Here is a 15977-nt window from a genome sequence, read left to right as displayed (position 1 = left end):
CCTTTGTCGACACTTGCGATGCCCCCGAGCCTTGGGTGCTTATAATGCCGAACCCTATGGCCCAAAACGACGTCAGAAGGCTTCTTTCTGTTGTCCTCAGGCTGTAGAAACTGTGCTCAAGCCCCAAAGTGTTTCTAGAGCTTTCTGTGTTGAGCGTGGCTTGGCAAACATCTTCCTGCAGCATTCAGACGCGGAGCTTTCTTCATGACCATTTCCAACTTCCTTGCGATCCATCTTAGAATTCACTGCGACTTCAATAGATATCGCAAGTGAGTCGCAGCTGCAACTTGGTAAGCACGCTCAGTCACATTGCCATCGCACACTCCTTCTTCTATGATGAAACAATACGCTGGCACCAGTCCTAGAAGACTTGTACTCTTTTTCTGCGGAATAGCTATTGCTTGAGACAAAGTCTCTTTCCCTGAACGTGGAACGGAACCACCATCGCATACTCCTGTTCGAGCCTTACACAACCCAGAGCGCTGCTAACAGAATATGCACAGCTGAGTCTGGTTATCTTACGGTCATTTCTGGCACGTGCCCAGCGCAAAGATGGTCCTCCACAACCCCAACAATTGGCATTGGGTCAATAAAGACGTTTCGGCCTGGGCGCAAGATTATTTGTCCCGAGATCTAGTGGGCCTGAAGGTAGAGAAAGATGGTGTCAGCGCTGAAGTCAGCAAAATCATGAGCATGGAAGGGGATGTAGATGTCAGCCAACGGAAAGGCAAGGTGATCACCATTTTCGACGTGAAGTTGCAGCTTGAGTGGACCGGAAAAATCCCCATCAAGGAGACAAACGAGAAAGATGATGGCTCCACCGAGGAAGTCCAGGGCAGCAAGGATGTCAGCGGTACCATTACTATACCCGAAGTTGCGCATGATACAGAGAAGGACGAGTACGTTGTATGTCTTTCATGTATTCCTGAAATATATTTACTCATAGGCTTTGACTGACGGTACTTGTCCAGTTCGACGTGGAACTGTATTCTGCGTCCCTAGAGAAAGAACCTGCAAAACAGCTTGTGCGAAGCGCTCTTATCCCCAAGCTCCGTCAGCATTTGCAAAAGCTTGGCCCTGCCCTCATCGCAGAACATGGTAAAGATATTCAGCATGCTCCCGGCTCAAACCCATCTTCTGGTTTCAGCACGCCTCGAGTACTGCAGAACAGCGGTGTGGCTAAGAGTGGCGATGCCAACAAACCTACGACCGCAGCCACAGAGGGCAGTGGACAGAAAGTCAATGTGACGAACCTGTCTGATCAACAGGAATTCCGTACCACAGCCGACAATCTTTTCGATACTTTCACGGACCCACAGCGCATTACAGCGTTCACGCGAGGGCCACCGAAAAAGTTCACCTCGAATGGACCAGCGCAAGTAGGGACCGAATTCGAGATCTTTGGCGGAAACGTCAGTGGTAAATACGTAGAGCTCTCGGCCCCGACGACTGTAGTCCAGAAGTGGCGGCTTGCGCAGTGGCCGGCAGGGCATTTTAGCACTCTGAAGATCCGGTTTGAGCAAAACGACGTCGATGCAGTGACCGTTATGCGAGTCGACTGGGAGGGTGTGCCAATCGGACAAGAGGAGTCGACAAAGCGGAACTGGGATGAATATTACGTGCGAAGTATCAAGACAACCTTCGGCTTCGGCACGATTTTGTAGAGGAAGCTTTTTGATGTTGGTATCCCATCAGTTTCCCGAGAGGCTGTTGGTGCGACTGTCCTCGGCCTGGTGGATCACGACAAAGTTACGCCTAGAAAAGAGAAATGAAGTCCAATGAAGTTATGCAAATTTGAACGTCATCCTGTTTTTACATATAGACCGTGAAGATAAACCACTCCAAGTGATGGTACAAAAGTCCAATGTCCCCTTGTACACGTGCTGCTTGCGCGAGCATCTGGCGTACTCTCCGCACACTGAATCAATGTCTCCTGATCGGCCCGAAACCTGTGTATGGGCCTGCACCAAGCCATGCACCACACTTCATGAGCTAGGCTCTCATTGCCGCCGAACGATCATCACATCGAAGTGTCTCCCTCGGCGCGTCAACATGAGGCAGTAGGAATCGGAAGCGGAGCTGAGCTCGACGAATCAGCGAGCAAACATAATGTTGGTTTGCAGCGCAGCGTACCCAGGGTTGCCTCAAAATTTCAGCCGCATCAATCATCCCTTCCCTCCATCTCAGACACCTTGTTCCAGTTCACTTTCTCTTGTAAGGTCCTCTGATCTGTGGGTATAATCGTGAAAGCTGCGAATTGATGGGAGATCTCTGTGAAGCGGCGGGTTTCTACGAGCATTCAAATTTCAGCATATAGATCTGATCAACGGGATGCGCAAAGAATCTTTCTTACCCGAGCATCCATACAACTCCGCAAATTCGTCTCTAATGATGCGCAGCTGGTTGATGTGTGGCCATTGGACGCCCAGCACCCTGCGGAAACACACCGTCAGTCACCAATGAACGACCCTGGAAATACAGCGAATTTGGGGCAACGCCGACGAGGGTCGACAAGGTGCGAGAACTGTGAGATCCAATGCCCACGGCTGTAGGCTTACCCAACATCGTGGCCATGATTGTTAGGCACGGGTTCGCATTGGCTTCGACAGGTCGGCGAATTGTAAGTTTCGGAAGAGGAGGAAGTTTGGGTGACGCTTTCGTGGGTGCGCGCGTCAGCGCGGCTGAGGAGATGGGTGATTTTCCTGCGACCATAGCTGTTGCTTCGTAGATCAAGCTTTGGTAAGTCTCTTGCGCTGATGTGATGGTGAGATGAGTGGAATTCAGATGCTGCGGTCGATGGCGAACATTGTCGAGTTGTCGGAGGTCCTTTGCGGGCTAATCTGGCAAGCCACACATCGGTGCTTGACCCCGGCTCGATAAAAAGCGTTCATGATTGGCCGTCGTTGTACCCGACCCGACAGCTTAGTGCGGGAAGCTCCGCCAAATCCGTCACCAAATAAACAATCCAAAATACATCGCCATACTTCCGTCACTCGTTGAGACGCGTGACATGCTCTATATATTTTGTTTGCATTACATTACCAGCGTTGCGACTCTTGGATCCTCACACGCTCGTGTATGTTCACCGGAATCAATCGCGCACCGCATACATTTCGTTCATGTATTAATCTGACGCAAGACACGCGTGCTCGTCATGGAGAATTCACACGCAACTCTCGCGGATTCGGCTCAGCACAGCAATGTCGATCTTTCAACCGAGCAGCAGGACACTGAACATGCAAACCATGACGCCACATCCAAAGCCCCAACAGCATCATTGTTATCATGGGCGGAAACCGACGCGACACACCTTCTGGCCACCAATATACCCCTAGCTCGCGCGCCCCGCGCATGGGACCGCAAACCACAGTCGCCATTTTCTCGCAAGCGACTAAAGGTCGGCAAGGTGTGGAAGCGAACGAACATGGTATCTACGGTCCTTCCGAGTGGCCCATCTGCCAAACGTCGGGTATCTCTCTCTCCTAGTAAGAAGGCTGTTAAGAAGATTCGTCTTGATGAGGGAGCATCCATTGGCGTGGGAGTCAACTGGGAAGGCCTGAGCAACCCGGAGCGAAGGATTGTGACACGAGCTTCGCGGCTGGCTGAGCTCGATCCTGCACCTCTGATAGTGCTTGCCGAAGATGGTGTCGCTCAAACGGGAGAAGAGAGCCAGGATCACTTTTATGTCGATACAACAAGAGAAAGCATTCCGGAGATGACAGTAGGCCGCTGGGAAGACATAGATCTCAACCTCGAGGAGGAAGAATTGCAAGTTGCGATCACGACCGGAGAGGAGGTGGTCGAGGTCGTGTATCAACAGGATGTAGCGAAGGTGGATCCAACAGGACCGGCGCCTGCACATTTGACGGTGACGATAGATCCTTCAGCTTTGCTTGAGGACTCAGAACATCAAGCGCGAGAGCTGAACAGCTCTATCAGTGGAGGCAGGGAAATCGACGATACGCGTTTCGATGATCGTGATGAAGTAGCGGATCCTTCGTCAAAGGCTTTCCTTCTGGAGCCCTCCGCCAGCCTCACAGAGGCGGCTGCAAACGCCAGGTCAATATCAAATGCGACTGATGGAAACGACGAGATTGAAGAAACTCCGCGAGACAGAGAGGCGCCTGGTCAAAACTCCAGCGAGAGAGTTGACACGCAGGCAGAGGCAGCGACGCCGTGTGACCAAGAACACAACGAGACCACAGCAATTACATTCGCAATGCTCGCTCAAACACCCGTGCTTCCAGCTGGATTTGCTACGCCCGTCAAAGACCGCCGACGTCGGCCAGTCCGTGAAGCTCGGCGATCTCTAGCCGCACGTCGGCGGACCTTACCCGTTGACTTCACCGCTGACGACTCAAATCCTCAATCAACCACGAAAGTTCCACATGCTGAACCAGCAGCGGTCCAAAAAGCGACCTCGCCGCCCCCAAATCAGGGAGGCACCTCTGAGGCAACAACTGTGACAAGTCCTATTGACACAGTCATTGATCCGACGGTCGAGCATTCTGACATGGATATTGAGAATGATTCAGGAGAATGGGAAGATATTGTAGATTCGGCCGATGAGAACCTCCAAAGCGACCTGGATGGCGACGAAACTGGGACGCAGAGTACCAATGGATTAGACCCAAAGGCAGTATTGTCAGAGGTGGAGACATTGCGTACAACGCCAGACCAAAGCCACCGTATGTCAACGACTGGGCAAGATGCTGGCGTAGTTGACCTGGAGCTCATTACACATCGTGAAGGTGAGATTGAGGCTGAAAGAGCATTTATGCCTTCGGACCAAGTCTCAGCTTGCGTTGTACTGCCCTCTGGACAACAAGGTCAACACCCCGTCGAGTCTCCACGGATTGCACAGGACATTATGTTGATTAATGTTTCCCAACATGCTCTCGAGGCTCCGGCGCATGTAGACAATGACGCACATATCCAGCAACAAGACCTCGAAGAACCTCTGAACCGGTCGACCGCCCTACTACGTGCGAGGCGTCAATCGTCTAGCCCACGAAAGAGCCGATCCACAACTTCTTCTCATCACCACCTGCCGCATCTGGTGGCTTTCACACCTATCAAGCTCAACAATCAATTAGCTCTTGATAATAGAATGGAGGAGAATGAGTCCGCAGCACTTGAGTCTGTCGAGTATGATCACGACCAATCAACGGCATATTACGGCGATGGCCTAATCTCTCCGTCCGACATTGAAAGCCTAGCAGCCGGTGCAGAGAAACTGTCGCCTTCGGCGATGCGATCTCTTTCGGCTCCGCCAGAGCCAGCGCAAGCATCACCGCGCAAATCTCGCCAGCCGCGCATATCGGACGATACGGCCTTGCTCCAAGCGTTTTTGAGTCGTGCTGCGGAAAGCAAATCCAAGGCTGAACGGCGCATGTCAGCATCTAAAAGAGAATCGCTCGAGAATAGACGGGATTCTGATTCTATTCGATTTGCACTTGCTAGCAGTCCGGTAGTCCCGCAATTTCAGGAAAAGGAAGCAGACCCCGAGGTGCTCAAGATCCTTGACCCCAACAGTCCATCTCCTCGTAAGCAACAAGCCATTGTGAACAAAGCGATCAAATCTGAGCAACCGAAAGCACTTCCGCAGCCACACTTACCAACTGAAGAGACGGAGAACACAGTTGTAGATGAGGTACAACCCGAATCTCGTAACAAGCGTCGCAGCACCCGGCCAAGAAAACAGACGCAAGTCCTCGACACAAGTGAGCGGACGGCAGCCGCTGATTTAAGTTCTTCAACTTTCGGCCCCAACAAAATCTCGATTCGTCCGTTTGGTTCAGATCCTGTCGTGTGGAAACGACCAGAGGCTCAAGAGATCGCACTACTCACACGTACCAACACACGCAAGAACAAAGGTGCCCTCAATCCACAACAGAGGCTGACAAAGTTGGCTGCCGAAGAGGCTGGACTTGTGCAGACTGAAGGTACCGACATTGTTTCACTTGCAGCTGATCCGCCTAAGATCAAGGCCAAGAATGTGCGCTGGGCCGAAACGCTGGCTTTGTTCCAAGCCGGACCTGTTGTGATTGATGAAGCAGTGATAATTGAGGTCGGAGAGCCAGCTTCGACTACAGTACTAACGGACTCGAACATTTCGGATGAGGTCGTCAGCAAGCCGTACATCAAAAAGCTGAAGCCGCGTCTGACTCCACGTGCACCCATCAACACAGAGACCATAGACGAACTTGCAGATGAGTCCGACGTAATCACAGGGCCTCTAGCCTTCAACCTCCCAGAGGCGTCATTAACGTCCACCAGTGAGGAGAAGGAAAAGTCGAAGCTCAAACGAAGAACGCGCATCGCGACGCCCGCGAAAGTGAAAGTGGGAATGAAATCTTCGTCATCTAAAGCGGACGACAAGTCCGTCCTGCTAGAGCGAGCAATAGCAGCAGCCTCCGCCCCTGCACCAACCACCGAAGACGTGAACCCGGCCCCAATCCCAGCTCCACGGCGATCATTAATCTCAAAACTTCCCGCACCCGTCCCGTCAACGAGCGCAATCAGCACCCTCGCACATCCCGGCCGAGAACGAGAGACGTCTTCGCTCATCGCCAGCCCTCCCAAGAAGAAGATGCGCATGCGGTCGTCGGCGCGACAGCAACAGCAGCTACCGCTGCAGCCAAATGAGCCGACCGCGACGCTCTTCCCGACGGCAACATCATCTGGTCTCAAGCCTCCGTCGTCGGCAAGTTTCGGCTTCACGGGAGCAGCCGTGCCCAAGCTGGAAGCCTTGTCATCGTCGAAGAGCGCCTCGCTTGCGGCATCGGCGGATACAACGCTGATGCTGGTCAGCAGCCCGGCGAAGAAGGCGCCGAGGCTGTTTCCCATGGGTTCCACTTCAACACATACCGTCGGCGTTACTCGCGGGCGGGAACTGGAGGCCATCAAAGGTATGGGTAGTCCGGCGAAGAAGAGAGGACGGCGAGTCTGAGGAGGCATTTGACGACGCGAAGGGCAGCTGGTCGTATTGGACACATCTCTCTATAGCTTGAATTTATGACTTTACGATCCTTTATGTCTCTCTCTCTTTTCTGATAGTACGAAATGCGCGTTGCTCATTGGACACGAAATAGACATAGGTTAGTTGATGACCCGCCTTCTTCTACGATCATGGGTAAAGAACTGTTGCGCCTGTGGAACAGGGCGTTGTGGTATTCTGCTATCAATTTTGAACGTTAAACGAAGTCGACGCAGGAAATTTCGGCTATCCGCAGAGTGAACCAGACAAAGATATGAACTGAGGACAAAGAGCGAGCTTTCTGCATCAAACATCCTTCCGTGGCTCCTCCACGAGCTCGTATTCGCTCCCGGGAGTCGTCGCTTCGTCTTTGAGATCTCTCTCAATGACCCATCCATCTTCGTCCTTGCGCCTGCGTCCACGTTCCCGCATAGCCTCGTGCAGGTTCTTGCTGACCTCGTCCAGGTTCGAGGGCTTGCTGAGTGTTGAGGTCGGCTCCAGACTAGTGAACCCTTGCAAACGGAAGCCACCTCCGCCATGACCGTCGGAGCTGCTGGCACGACTGCGGCTGCGGGCACGGTTTGGCGTGCCGGGCCGTGATGCGAAGATGCTGATTGAGCCGATGTTCTTGAAACTTTCGGTGAGGGGTAGGAGATGTGCTTGAGCGCTTGTGGCCGAATGGCTTGCCGCCGAAGGGGTCTGGGAGAAGTGTAGCGAAGCGTCGTTGGAATCGCGACGGGTCTTGGGCGTGGTAGGGCCGGATCGTTCAGGGGAGTGGAGAGGATGTGAAGAGTCGGTGATGATGCGGTTCTGGTCGAAGTCTGGGAACAATTCAGGACCCAGCTCGTTGATGATCTCGTTGATGCCGTCCTGTAAGGCTTCGCGCCGTTTCCGCAGTTTCAGGAGGATGTTGGAGGAGGCAGGATTTAAGGAGAGTAGGAGAGGTCGAAGCGATTTGACGATATCCATTCCAATTTCGCCAAAGCGGAGCGCGGCGAAACAGATGGCGGGGAAGACAGCGAGACCCACGAAAGGCAGAAGCCACAGCGACAGCCATGTCGGGATCCAGCCATTGACGCGGTTGTGCACTCCCCAAACGGTCAAGATGATGGTGTAGATGATAAGCAGAGTGGGCGCAAGCGCCATGGCCACGAGAATTTTCCACGTCGCCACAACATCGCGAGCCTTCACTTTGACCGTGGACGCAGCCAATGCCTCTTTTGCCTTGCGCCTAGAGATGATCTTTCCGCAGATGAACACCGGTGCAAAGAGAATGACGCCAGGAATCGATGAGACCGAAAAGACTATGACCTTGATCAAGCGGTATACCAAAGTCACCAGAACAGTATACCAAGGCAATCTGGCGTAGCTGACCTGATGATCACGGATGTTGAGATCGAAGAGCTGCTTATTGTAGGCCAACACACTCTTGACGAGATTGACGACACGCGGATCATTCTTGTAGGTCTTGTAGCCCTTGATGAGTCTCCGATTTAACTCGACCACATAAGACAATGGGAGCTTTTTCCCATGTGGTTTGTACAGGCGGCGTACTGCTTGAATCAACATCAGAGTGTCATAATCCGGAGCTTGCACGGTGACGGCCTCGAGTCCGGCATAGACTTTCTCCAGGACCTTGCCAATTGCGTCTCGTCGGTTGCCACTGGTGTATTGCTCAACCACCTCAGGTGCAATGCTTATCGGAGCACCAAATTCGATGACCGCTCGTGACCGGAACTTGTGCGCCGCGAAGTAGTTCATGCCTACAGGGACAATTGTAACACCACAGTCTGGATTCTCCGCGAGAGCACCCAAGGCCATAATCGCGAGGCCAGCCTTCAAGGGCAGTAGCTCCGTCCGATCGTGACTACCTCCCTCAGGGAAGATGCCAATACATCCGCCTTGGTGAATTCTCCGGAAGACAGCCTCATACACCTCGCTCTGATCGACGTGCGGCGCAACACTGAACTTCACACCCTCGAACTTGCCACCATGCTTGTTATCTGCATTGTCCAGCTTCCCGGTGAGTTGTTGCACAGCCGTCTCGCCCTTGAATGGCTTCTTCAGTCTCAGCTCGGTGGGTCCCAGAATCTCGGCGATCTCAGTGTTGGCCGAGGTGCCGTTGACCGCGGGCAACACGATAAGGCCGCCCGGCATGAAGTCATCACTTGTGAAGTCGGTACCGATGCCTTTGAGCAATTTCGGATCGTCGGTGGGGTCTGGTAGGTATATTTTGCCCGTGGCCGGTTTCTTGGAGTCCAACGCTCTTCCCACTGGCACGGAACCCACCAGACCTGCAGCAAAGCCGATGAACGGTCTCCTCATGCTCTTCTCGGCGACAAGGAACGCGATCCGGCGGCGGGCATCGTGTCTTACCACGCGCATCAAGAGCAGTGGGTCAACGAATTGATTTGCGTGTGGCGCCGCGACGAAGATGACAGGCCCTTTCTTTGGAATGCGCCATGTGCTTCGCGGGTGAATCTCTCGGAAGAAGAGGTCGATGATGATAGTGAAGGTCCATAGGAAGATATCGTAGACGACGGCACTGTAGGCCTTCTTCGCCCGGCGTGAAGGCGCCATGGTCTGCCTGATGTGATGCGCAAGTATTAGACGCCCTTTTTCGGAGAATTGTAACGCGGGCGGTTTTGAATTTATGCGTCCATGAATGGCGATGTCGTCACCCTGATTCTGATGACTCCCAAGAAACCCAGCCTGTCAATACTCTCTGGTGCTCTGGCAGCCAGATCGGATTTGGTCGCAATTAGAAATTAATAATTACCAAGAGGAAGACTGTAATGGAAGGAGTGGAATGATGGAAGATGCGCTATGGGAAAGCTGGTCAAAGTATGGGCACTTCCATGATCGGCTGCCGCAGCCCAGCTTTGAACAGTTTGGGCGAGTATTTTGTTGAGAGCGAAGAAGAGGGCAGTGGGGCAGTTCCAAAACAGGTGATGCAGCTCACTGACCCATCATCAGTGCAACAGCCATGGAAATTACGGTGCGGTACAGTGCGTCCCACGAGCGAAAAAGACAGGAGACTCGCCCGCCTGTCTGCCTGTCTGCCTGTCCTTCCGCCTGATAATAGCATGCTCGCTCCGACTGCTGGGATTATTATCGCGATGATGATACTAGGTACACACCATTGATCGGATTTTGGCCAATGCAACGGAAATGAAAAACTGAGAGGGAAGCGCGCTCGAGATGGTCCGCTCAGCCAATGACGTTATTGGCACTTCCTCGTGCACGCGGCGGACACGAAATTGGACGAAAAGGCCAGCGATCTGCATTGTGACAGAACGCGATTGAGTTGGAGTTCGTGTGTCCGGTTCAGGTCTGGTCATCTCGGAAAAACTCGCCAGAATGAAAATTACAGTATCGAGCTGCCTACAATGACTGTCAGAGTGTCCAAAGAAAGATGACCTCTGCCTGGACACTTCTGCTGGGAGAGCGAACGCCCAACAATCTTCGGAGGAATATTGGCTGAGCGGGCTACCATACCACGTGTGTAGGTGCTGTTTATTATCTGGTACTGTAGGACGTGCGATGGGCGCTGGCTAATAAATACCTGGGGAACGGCAACAAGAATCATCTTCTGGCCATGGCTCGTCTTCTTTGTTTTTGACAGGTGAGAGACGAGAGCTTTCAAAGTTTCCAAGGTTATCTTATCCGTGTTTTACCCTCTCAATGTTTCACAGTTCATCAATTTCCGTCTCCTTCATCACTGCAGCGAAGCTTCAATGCCATCCGACATCCCTTCGAGCTTGATCATCAAACGATGCGTCGAACAACCATGAAATCGCAAGTCCGGTGAACTGATGGGCTACATGTGCCCGCTACAGTTCTTGGTCTCTTTTTATGATGGCCCCATATCATAATAATTACCACTGTGAATGAGCAGTATTGCGAGACAAAGCGACGTGAGCCTAAGGTCGGCTTAAACTCCATACTGGCCCTGGACGCCGTCGAGACGAATCAGCTAGCTACCTGCCTCTCTCCCTTGATCTCTAAGCCCGAATCGACGCCGTGGGCATGGCCCTAGGTGCTGCAACAATCAAAATCGGCCCGAGAAAGCATTGCCCACAAACGGTCTACTTCGCCTGTACGTGATCAGAAACTGGCTGACCTCGCTATTTACCCACAACGCCAGCCCGCCTCACACGATCGATCGCACAACACACAGCCTCGTTTTCACATGCGACTAATCGCCACACTGAAGCTGACAGGGGTAGATAGAGGCAGAATCAAGCGAGCCTTGTCATGTGAGTGAGATGCCGCTCGAGGCTCGAGGCTCGACGGCGACGGCGACAACGCCACCACACATGCTTTGGTGTTGTTGCCATGCGCGGTCGCGAGCAAGCCAGGTGCCACCAACCACGCGATCATGATCGCCAACAACCTCCACTTCTAGCATGGCGTCCTAGGTGTGGGCATCCGTTGGTGTGCCACATGTATAAGGTACAAGTACTCCCAGCATTTTGTCACCAGGAGCTACCGATGATTTGATAGTCGTGGCTGAGCATGAAGATACTGCATACATATCACGGACGAGATACGGAATCATGGGTACAGTATCCACCATTGTGATGATTGAACCATATGTGAGGAACGCTATTCGACGTAGACGAGGGAGGATGTACAGTTCCAGTCCAAGTTCCTCGGAATCGTGAGGACGTTCGTGAAAGCCAGAGACTGTCTGCTGTTTCGTATCATGAGATCAAAAGCGCCCGAGATCACACATGTTAGCACTTGGGCACTCCGCCTTGAGTCGTATTGGGAGGAATTTGATGGTGCTGACAATTTCTTACTTTTCGATTTTCTGATAATCATCGGCCATTGTGGTCACTGCATGATCCCTTGTTAGTGTTTGTATCAACTCTGACCTACCAGTATGTGAAGTAGGAAGGAAATGAACATAGATGGTGGTGGTGTCGTGATCATGTGAATGAAATCCGCTGCATGACGACCGCGCATGGAGCCGGCTTACGCGCCCATCGACCAGGATGACAATCCTCTTTCTTTAAATACCATCATAGCAACCACGGTGTCAGTCATGGATGCACATCAATATCCGATTGCGAGTACCACACTGGAGGGTTGTTGATCGAATGGAGAGAGCGTCTACGTACCCCTTCCTCCAAGTTTTCCATGAGCCTAGAGCATCGTCTTGGCCCGCTGGTACTGCTTGCCGGTTCCAATTGGAAGGATACATGCACTCATCATGCTTACAGATACGTCTTCCACCACACGAGACACGTAGGCTGACATGCGGAAGAAGAAACATCTTCCGCCAAGAACATGGCCCAGTCGGTCATCCTTGCAGATGATCCGCTTAGCACTCCGACGTAGATCCATCAGTTGACCGGTCAGTCTGGTCGTCATATCGTCTAGACCGCCTCCGTATGTCCAGCGCACACCATGCGGCTTTTCCATACCGGTGTGGGAGATCGGGTCCGGGTCCGATACTGCTTGGGACGATCGGATGTAAGCGAGAGGGGGAGATGATTCTGGGTCTCCATACGGGATATCTCGTGATAGCACGTCTACGTTCTGACATACAGCATGACTGCATGTCCAGTGCTCGTTATCGCTCGCCGAATGTAACAAAATATCATTATAGGTCTGCTGCCAAGCGCAAGGTGAAATCTCGTCTGAGCCCTCGTCAGCTTCAAGAGAGCTGGGGTGCGGGGATGGCGGTCCCAAGCACATCTGCGGTTGGCATTGGAATACGATGCGATGGAAAATGGGCTGGTTCGAGAACAGTGCCCCCCCCCTCCTTGTGTGTTTGGGCACCGAAACAGTCAGCCCGAAAATCCAACCGCATGAAACCGCAGCCGGCCTCCCATGTCCTTGGTCGCCCAACAATCACGGCGATGGCGACTGGACAGTGGAACGAAGGCTTGCGTGCGCAGATCCTTCAAGTCTCGCTTCGAGGGCAAATTGCGAAGGATGGATGTCTGTTGGACAGTATCTGTCCCTCCCCTCTCTGCAGTATGACGACGGGATCTCGGCATACCGGTGTCATGCATCGCAGCTTCACCGGCCAGCACACGAGGAAGGACATCTCCACTTCCTCCAAGGATGCTGATGCATTGTCTGCTGTAGGCAGTCATTCGGTAGCACCACATCTCGATCCTTCGCCATGCGAGCGTCCACGAAGGGCTGATCCCTCACCGTGCGAGGCCGCGAGCATTTGCCTATGACGATGTCCCAAGTTGTCGCGGCCGTCCGGGACGAGGGAGGTGTGATGAGGAGGGATATCTTCGGAACTAGAAGGTACAGTACCTCTCTCCTCGCCACCTCGCGCAAATGAACGACTGGGGTAATCCAATTTCTAGTTGGGAGTCACCCAAACACCAATCGAAGCGCGAGAAATAGGGCTGGAGGCGAGGTGGGGGCAGGAATCAGGATTCATCGCCTGTTTCTCTGCGCACGCAGCACCCTCGGGCCTTGTACGTACCAGGACTCGAGACCTCACAGTCTTACCGAGAGCGCGTGTGCGCGCCCTGATTGCAATCCTAAGACCTAGTCGCAAGGACGGCGGATCCATCGCCTCTTGGCGTTTTTCTGCAGCGATGGGGGTTGATGCGCAGACCGCTTTGATCCCACCAAGAAATGTGGAAAAAGCAGGATTGCAGATACGAAGCAAGAGCACACACTTTCGGTAGAATGTCGTCCCGCTTCGATCATGTGCGTGCATGCGTGTGTGTGCATGATGATGGTGGTGGAATGACTATACATAGCACAAGAGGAGATCAAGAGCTCGACGTCCGTCGCGAGAGAGGTGGAGGAGTACTTGGCAACACCCGAGTCTCGTGGAGGGGAGGAATGTCCGTGGCCTCGAACACGATTCTAGAAGGGTGGTACTTGTACTATAGTAACTATAGGCATCCCGCTGCAATGTCCGAGTGAAGTCCGCGGTACAGGTACCTCTGGTGGCTCCGCAAATCGATTATTACATTACATACACGACTGCCCATCCGTGGACTGCATAGGATGCGAGGTGGGTGGTCGATCATGTCGACATTCATCGCGATGGTTGATCATGAAGGTCATCACCGCCCATTCTCGACACGTAGGCTTCGCAACCCTGTCAGCATGAAACATAGCTTGGGCGGGGTGAGCATGACTGATATGCTGTACCGACATCGCGTCGGATATCGCGCGGTACGATCGCGACAGTGAACGAGGAATACGATCTTGATGATATTGTTGGCAGCGTTATCATTTCAATGGCATTTACGGGACGCTGCGGAGCGAAGGAACGGGGTCATAAAAGTCATAATCAAAAAGTCATCTATGCTGGATATCGGAGACGCGCTAAAACGCACTGCTTTTTCTCAACGATGCCGCCCATGCAAATTGTTGTCTCATCATCAGTCGTCATCGTGAAGAAAAGGAATCGCTCGCTCAAAAGCAAATGCAACGCAGCTGACGCAGAAAAAGCACGGAGTATTAAATCGAGGTACATGCGGTATTTGTGCAGATGAACAATGCTCGTGATGACAGGCTGGATCGGTAAGCACCTGCGAGGACAAGAATAGAAGAATGGGGGAAAGCGATGCGAATTGAGGGGCAAACAGCAGGAATCGGTCAGGAGAGCGTCGGGATTCGGTCGGCGATCGACGGCAGCCAGTTGGAGAGTCATCAGTCGGTCAGTCCGTCCGGCGCAGGTAGGATTGGAAAAACGCTGCAAATAGCAGAGAATTGTAACCCCACACACCACCAACGCCATCAATCGTTCAAGGAATCAATCATCGAACTAAGAGTATGCGGTGGAAGAAGAAGAAGACGAAGAGGAAGCGATGAGTGACACCTGCATCTCGCGTGTCGCTGGCCGAACTTTCGCCGTTAGGGCTAGTCGCAAAACAGGGCGCCGTCAAGTCCGTGGGTCCACGCGACAAACGTCATGGAAGAGTCCAAGGTTGAAACTGGTGTGTGTGTGTCCTTGCTCAGCGACACGAAACCCTCTTGTCCAACGGTCATCCGGCGCCGTGCCACTCACTTGCATGTAGTATCGTGATGTCGCTTGCCTCCTTTTTTCGTTGTCTCTTTTTCCCATCCCTCCGCCCTCCCGCTCGGCTAGGAACTTGGTCATTTGATGCGGTCGGAAGGGCTGAGCGGCCCAAACATTGTTCCAGCTGGAGCATGTTTGTGATATCAGTGGTGATCGGTTCGTGTCGCTGCTATAGAGTAGGGTTGAATGATTTCAACGACAAAGCTTGCACAAATCGATCAGATCGGCTGTCACTGTCGTGTTTGGAAAGTAGTCGCCATGGGTCATCTTCGCTCGCAGCCAGCCGAATAGGTATCATGTGAAGAATGCGCCCTTGCGCGATCGAGACATGCGTTTCCAGATATGATGATCTCCCAGCAGGAAATCAATCAGCGGGCACTGACGATGCTCAGCAATTGCAAAGCCTTGCCTCGAATAGTCGCGTTGGTGCATCGGGCGCCGACGACGCGGAGAGGGTCTCGAACATCGAGCGCGCCATTGGCAGCGCTGCTGTCGCTGGCGGCCGCAATGCCCTGTTCGTGTCGAGATCGTAGAATCGCCTCGGCAAGATCCACGATGGCCTTGAATTCAGTCTCGAACCGATCAAAGGACGAGGGGTTGGTATCGCTTTCCGCTGCGAGGACGGTGCAAGCGAGGTGATTGGCCTTGAGGATGCGGCAGCGGGTGACCTCATCGACTGGCAAAGTCGACATTGAATATGACAGATATGCTGTGAACGCTTGCTCCCACTGCTCAAGCCATGTCTGGAAGTGTCGGCGCTCATTCGCGTCGATAGGAACGCCGTTCCATACCCGGGTCAAACGACCCAGGCAGTGTTGGAGCGTTGCATGTGCTTGGGAGAGGTTGACAATCCGGCTGACGATGGGCATGGGGAGCTCCCGTGAGGTCGACATATCAGTGAGTGATTTGGTGATGGACACCTGATAAGCGGAAGGCACTTTGGACATCAACAGTTGACTGTGATAAGAATCACGAGCGAAGGAA

General features: G+C 53.0%; 8 protein-coding genes across 8 annotated transcripts; 3 read left to right on the top strand and 5 right to left on the bottom strand.

The window, feature by feature from the left end:
- Positions 1-230: 230 nt before the first annotated feature.
- On the top strand, positions 231-1774 carry K489DRAFT_339662 (uncharacterized protein). The gene is made up of 2 exons (XM_033602247.1): positions 231-906; positions 972-1774. Exons 1-2 carry the CDS (start codon positions 553-555, stop codon positions 1662-1664), a joined length of 1047 nt encoding a protein of 348 aa, XP_033459217.1. The 5' UTR covers positions 231-552; the 3' UTR covers positions 1665-1774.
- A 434-nt stretch (positions 1775-2208) lies between these two features.
- On the bottom strand, positions 2209-2643 carry K489DRAFT_308719 (uncharacterized protein; the record flags this gene model as incomplete). Its single annotated transcript, XM_033600622.1, has 3 exons — positions 2209-2289; positions 2354-2433; positions 2559-2643. Coding segments are annotated over 3 exons (246 nt in total), but the record flags the coding sequence as incomplete, so codon positions are not given.
- Positions 2644-3154: 511 nt separating this feature from the next.
- K489DRAFT_410518 (uncharacterized protein) lies at positions 3155-6952 on the top strand (the record flags this gene model as incomplete). The annotated part of the gene is made up of 1 exon (XM_033607715.1): positions 3155-6952. The coding sequence occupies one exon, from the start codon at positions 3155-3157 to the stop codon at positions 6950-6952; it is 3798 nt and encodes a 1265-aa protein (XP_033459215.1).
- Positions 6953-7285: 333 nt separating this feature from the next.
- K489DRAFT_320537 (uncharacterized protein) lies at positions 7286-9559 on the bottom strand (the record flags this gene model as incomplete). The annotated part of the gene is made up of 1 exon (XM_033601464.1): positions 7286-9559. One exon carries the CDS (start codon positions 9557-9559, stop codon positions 7286-7288), a length of 2274 nt encoding a protein of 757 aa, XP_033459214.1.
- Positions 9560-10552: 993 nt separating this feature from the next.
- On the bottom strand, positions 10553-11238 carry K489DRAFT_380920 (uncharacterized protein). The gene is made up of 2 exons (XM_033604985.1): positions 11213-11238; positions 10553-11078 (listed from the first exon to the last, which is right to left on the bottom strand). Exon 2 carries the CDS (start codon positions 10922-10924, stop codon positions 10748-10750), a length of 177 nt encoding a protein of 58 aa, XP_033459213.1. The 5' UTR covers positions 10925-11078; positions 11213-11238; the 3' UTR covers positions 10553-10747.
- An 892-nt stretch (positions 11239-12130) lies between these two features.
- Positions 12131-12685, bottom strand: K489DRAFT_401946 (uncharacterized protein; the record flags this gene model as incomplete). Its single annotated transcript, XM_033607037.1, has 1 exon — positions 12131-12685. One exon carries the CDS (start codon positions 12683-12685, stop codon positions 12131-12133), a length of 555 nt encoding a protein of 184 aa, XP_033459212.1.
- A 1768-nt stretch (positions 12686-14453) lies between these two features.
- K489DRAFT_234962 (uncharacterized protein) lies at positions 14454-15328 on the top strand. The gene is made up of 2 exons (XM_033599842.1): positions 14454-14751; positions 15033-15328. The coding sequence occupies exons 1-2, from the start codon at positions 14538-14540 to the stop codon at positions 15293-15295; spliced, it is 477 nt and encodes a 158-aa protein (XP_033459211.1). The 5' UTR covers positions 14454-14537; the 3' UTR covers positions 15296-15328.
- Positions 15329-15361: 33 nt separating this feature from the next.
- K489DRAFT_320211 (uncharacterized protein) lies at positions 15362-15685 on the bottom strand (the record flags this gene model as incomplete). The annotated part of the gene is made up of 1 exon (XM_033601444.1): positions 15362-15685. One exon carries the CDS (start codon positions 15683-15685, stop codon positions 15362-15364), a length of 324 nt encoding a protein of 107 aa, XP_033459210.1.
- Positions 15686-15977: the final 292 nt, after the last annotated feature.

The sequence above is a fragment of the Dissoconium aciculare genome (genome assembly GCF_010015565.1).
Source record: "Dissoconium aciculare CBS 342.82 unplaced genomic scaffold K489scaffold_7, whole genome shotgun sequence".
In the NCBI taxonomy this organism is placed as follows: domain Eukaryota; kingdom Fungi; phylum Ascomycota; class Dothideomycetes; order Mycosphaerellales; family Dissoconiaceae; genus Dissoconium; species Dissoconium aciculare.
Note: the sequence above shows the minus strand (reverse complement) of the source record. Positions and strands in the feature narration are given on the sequence as shown.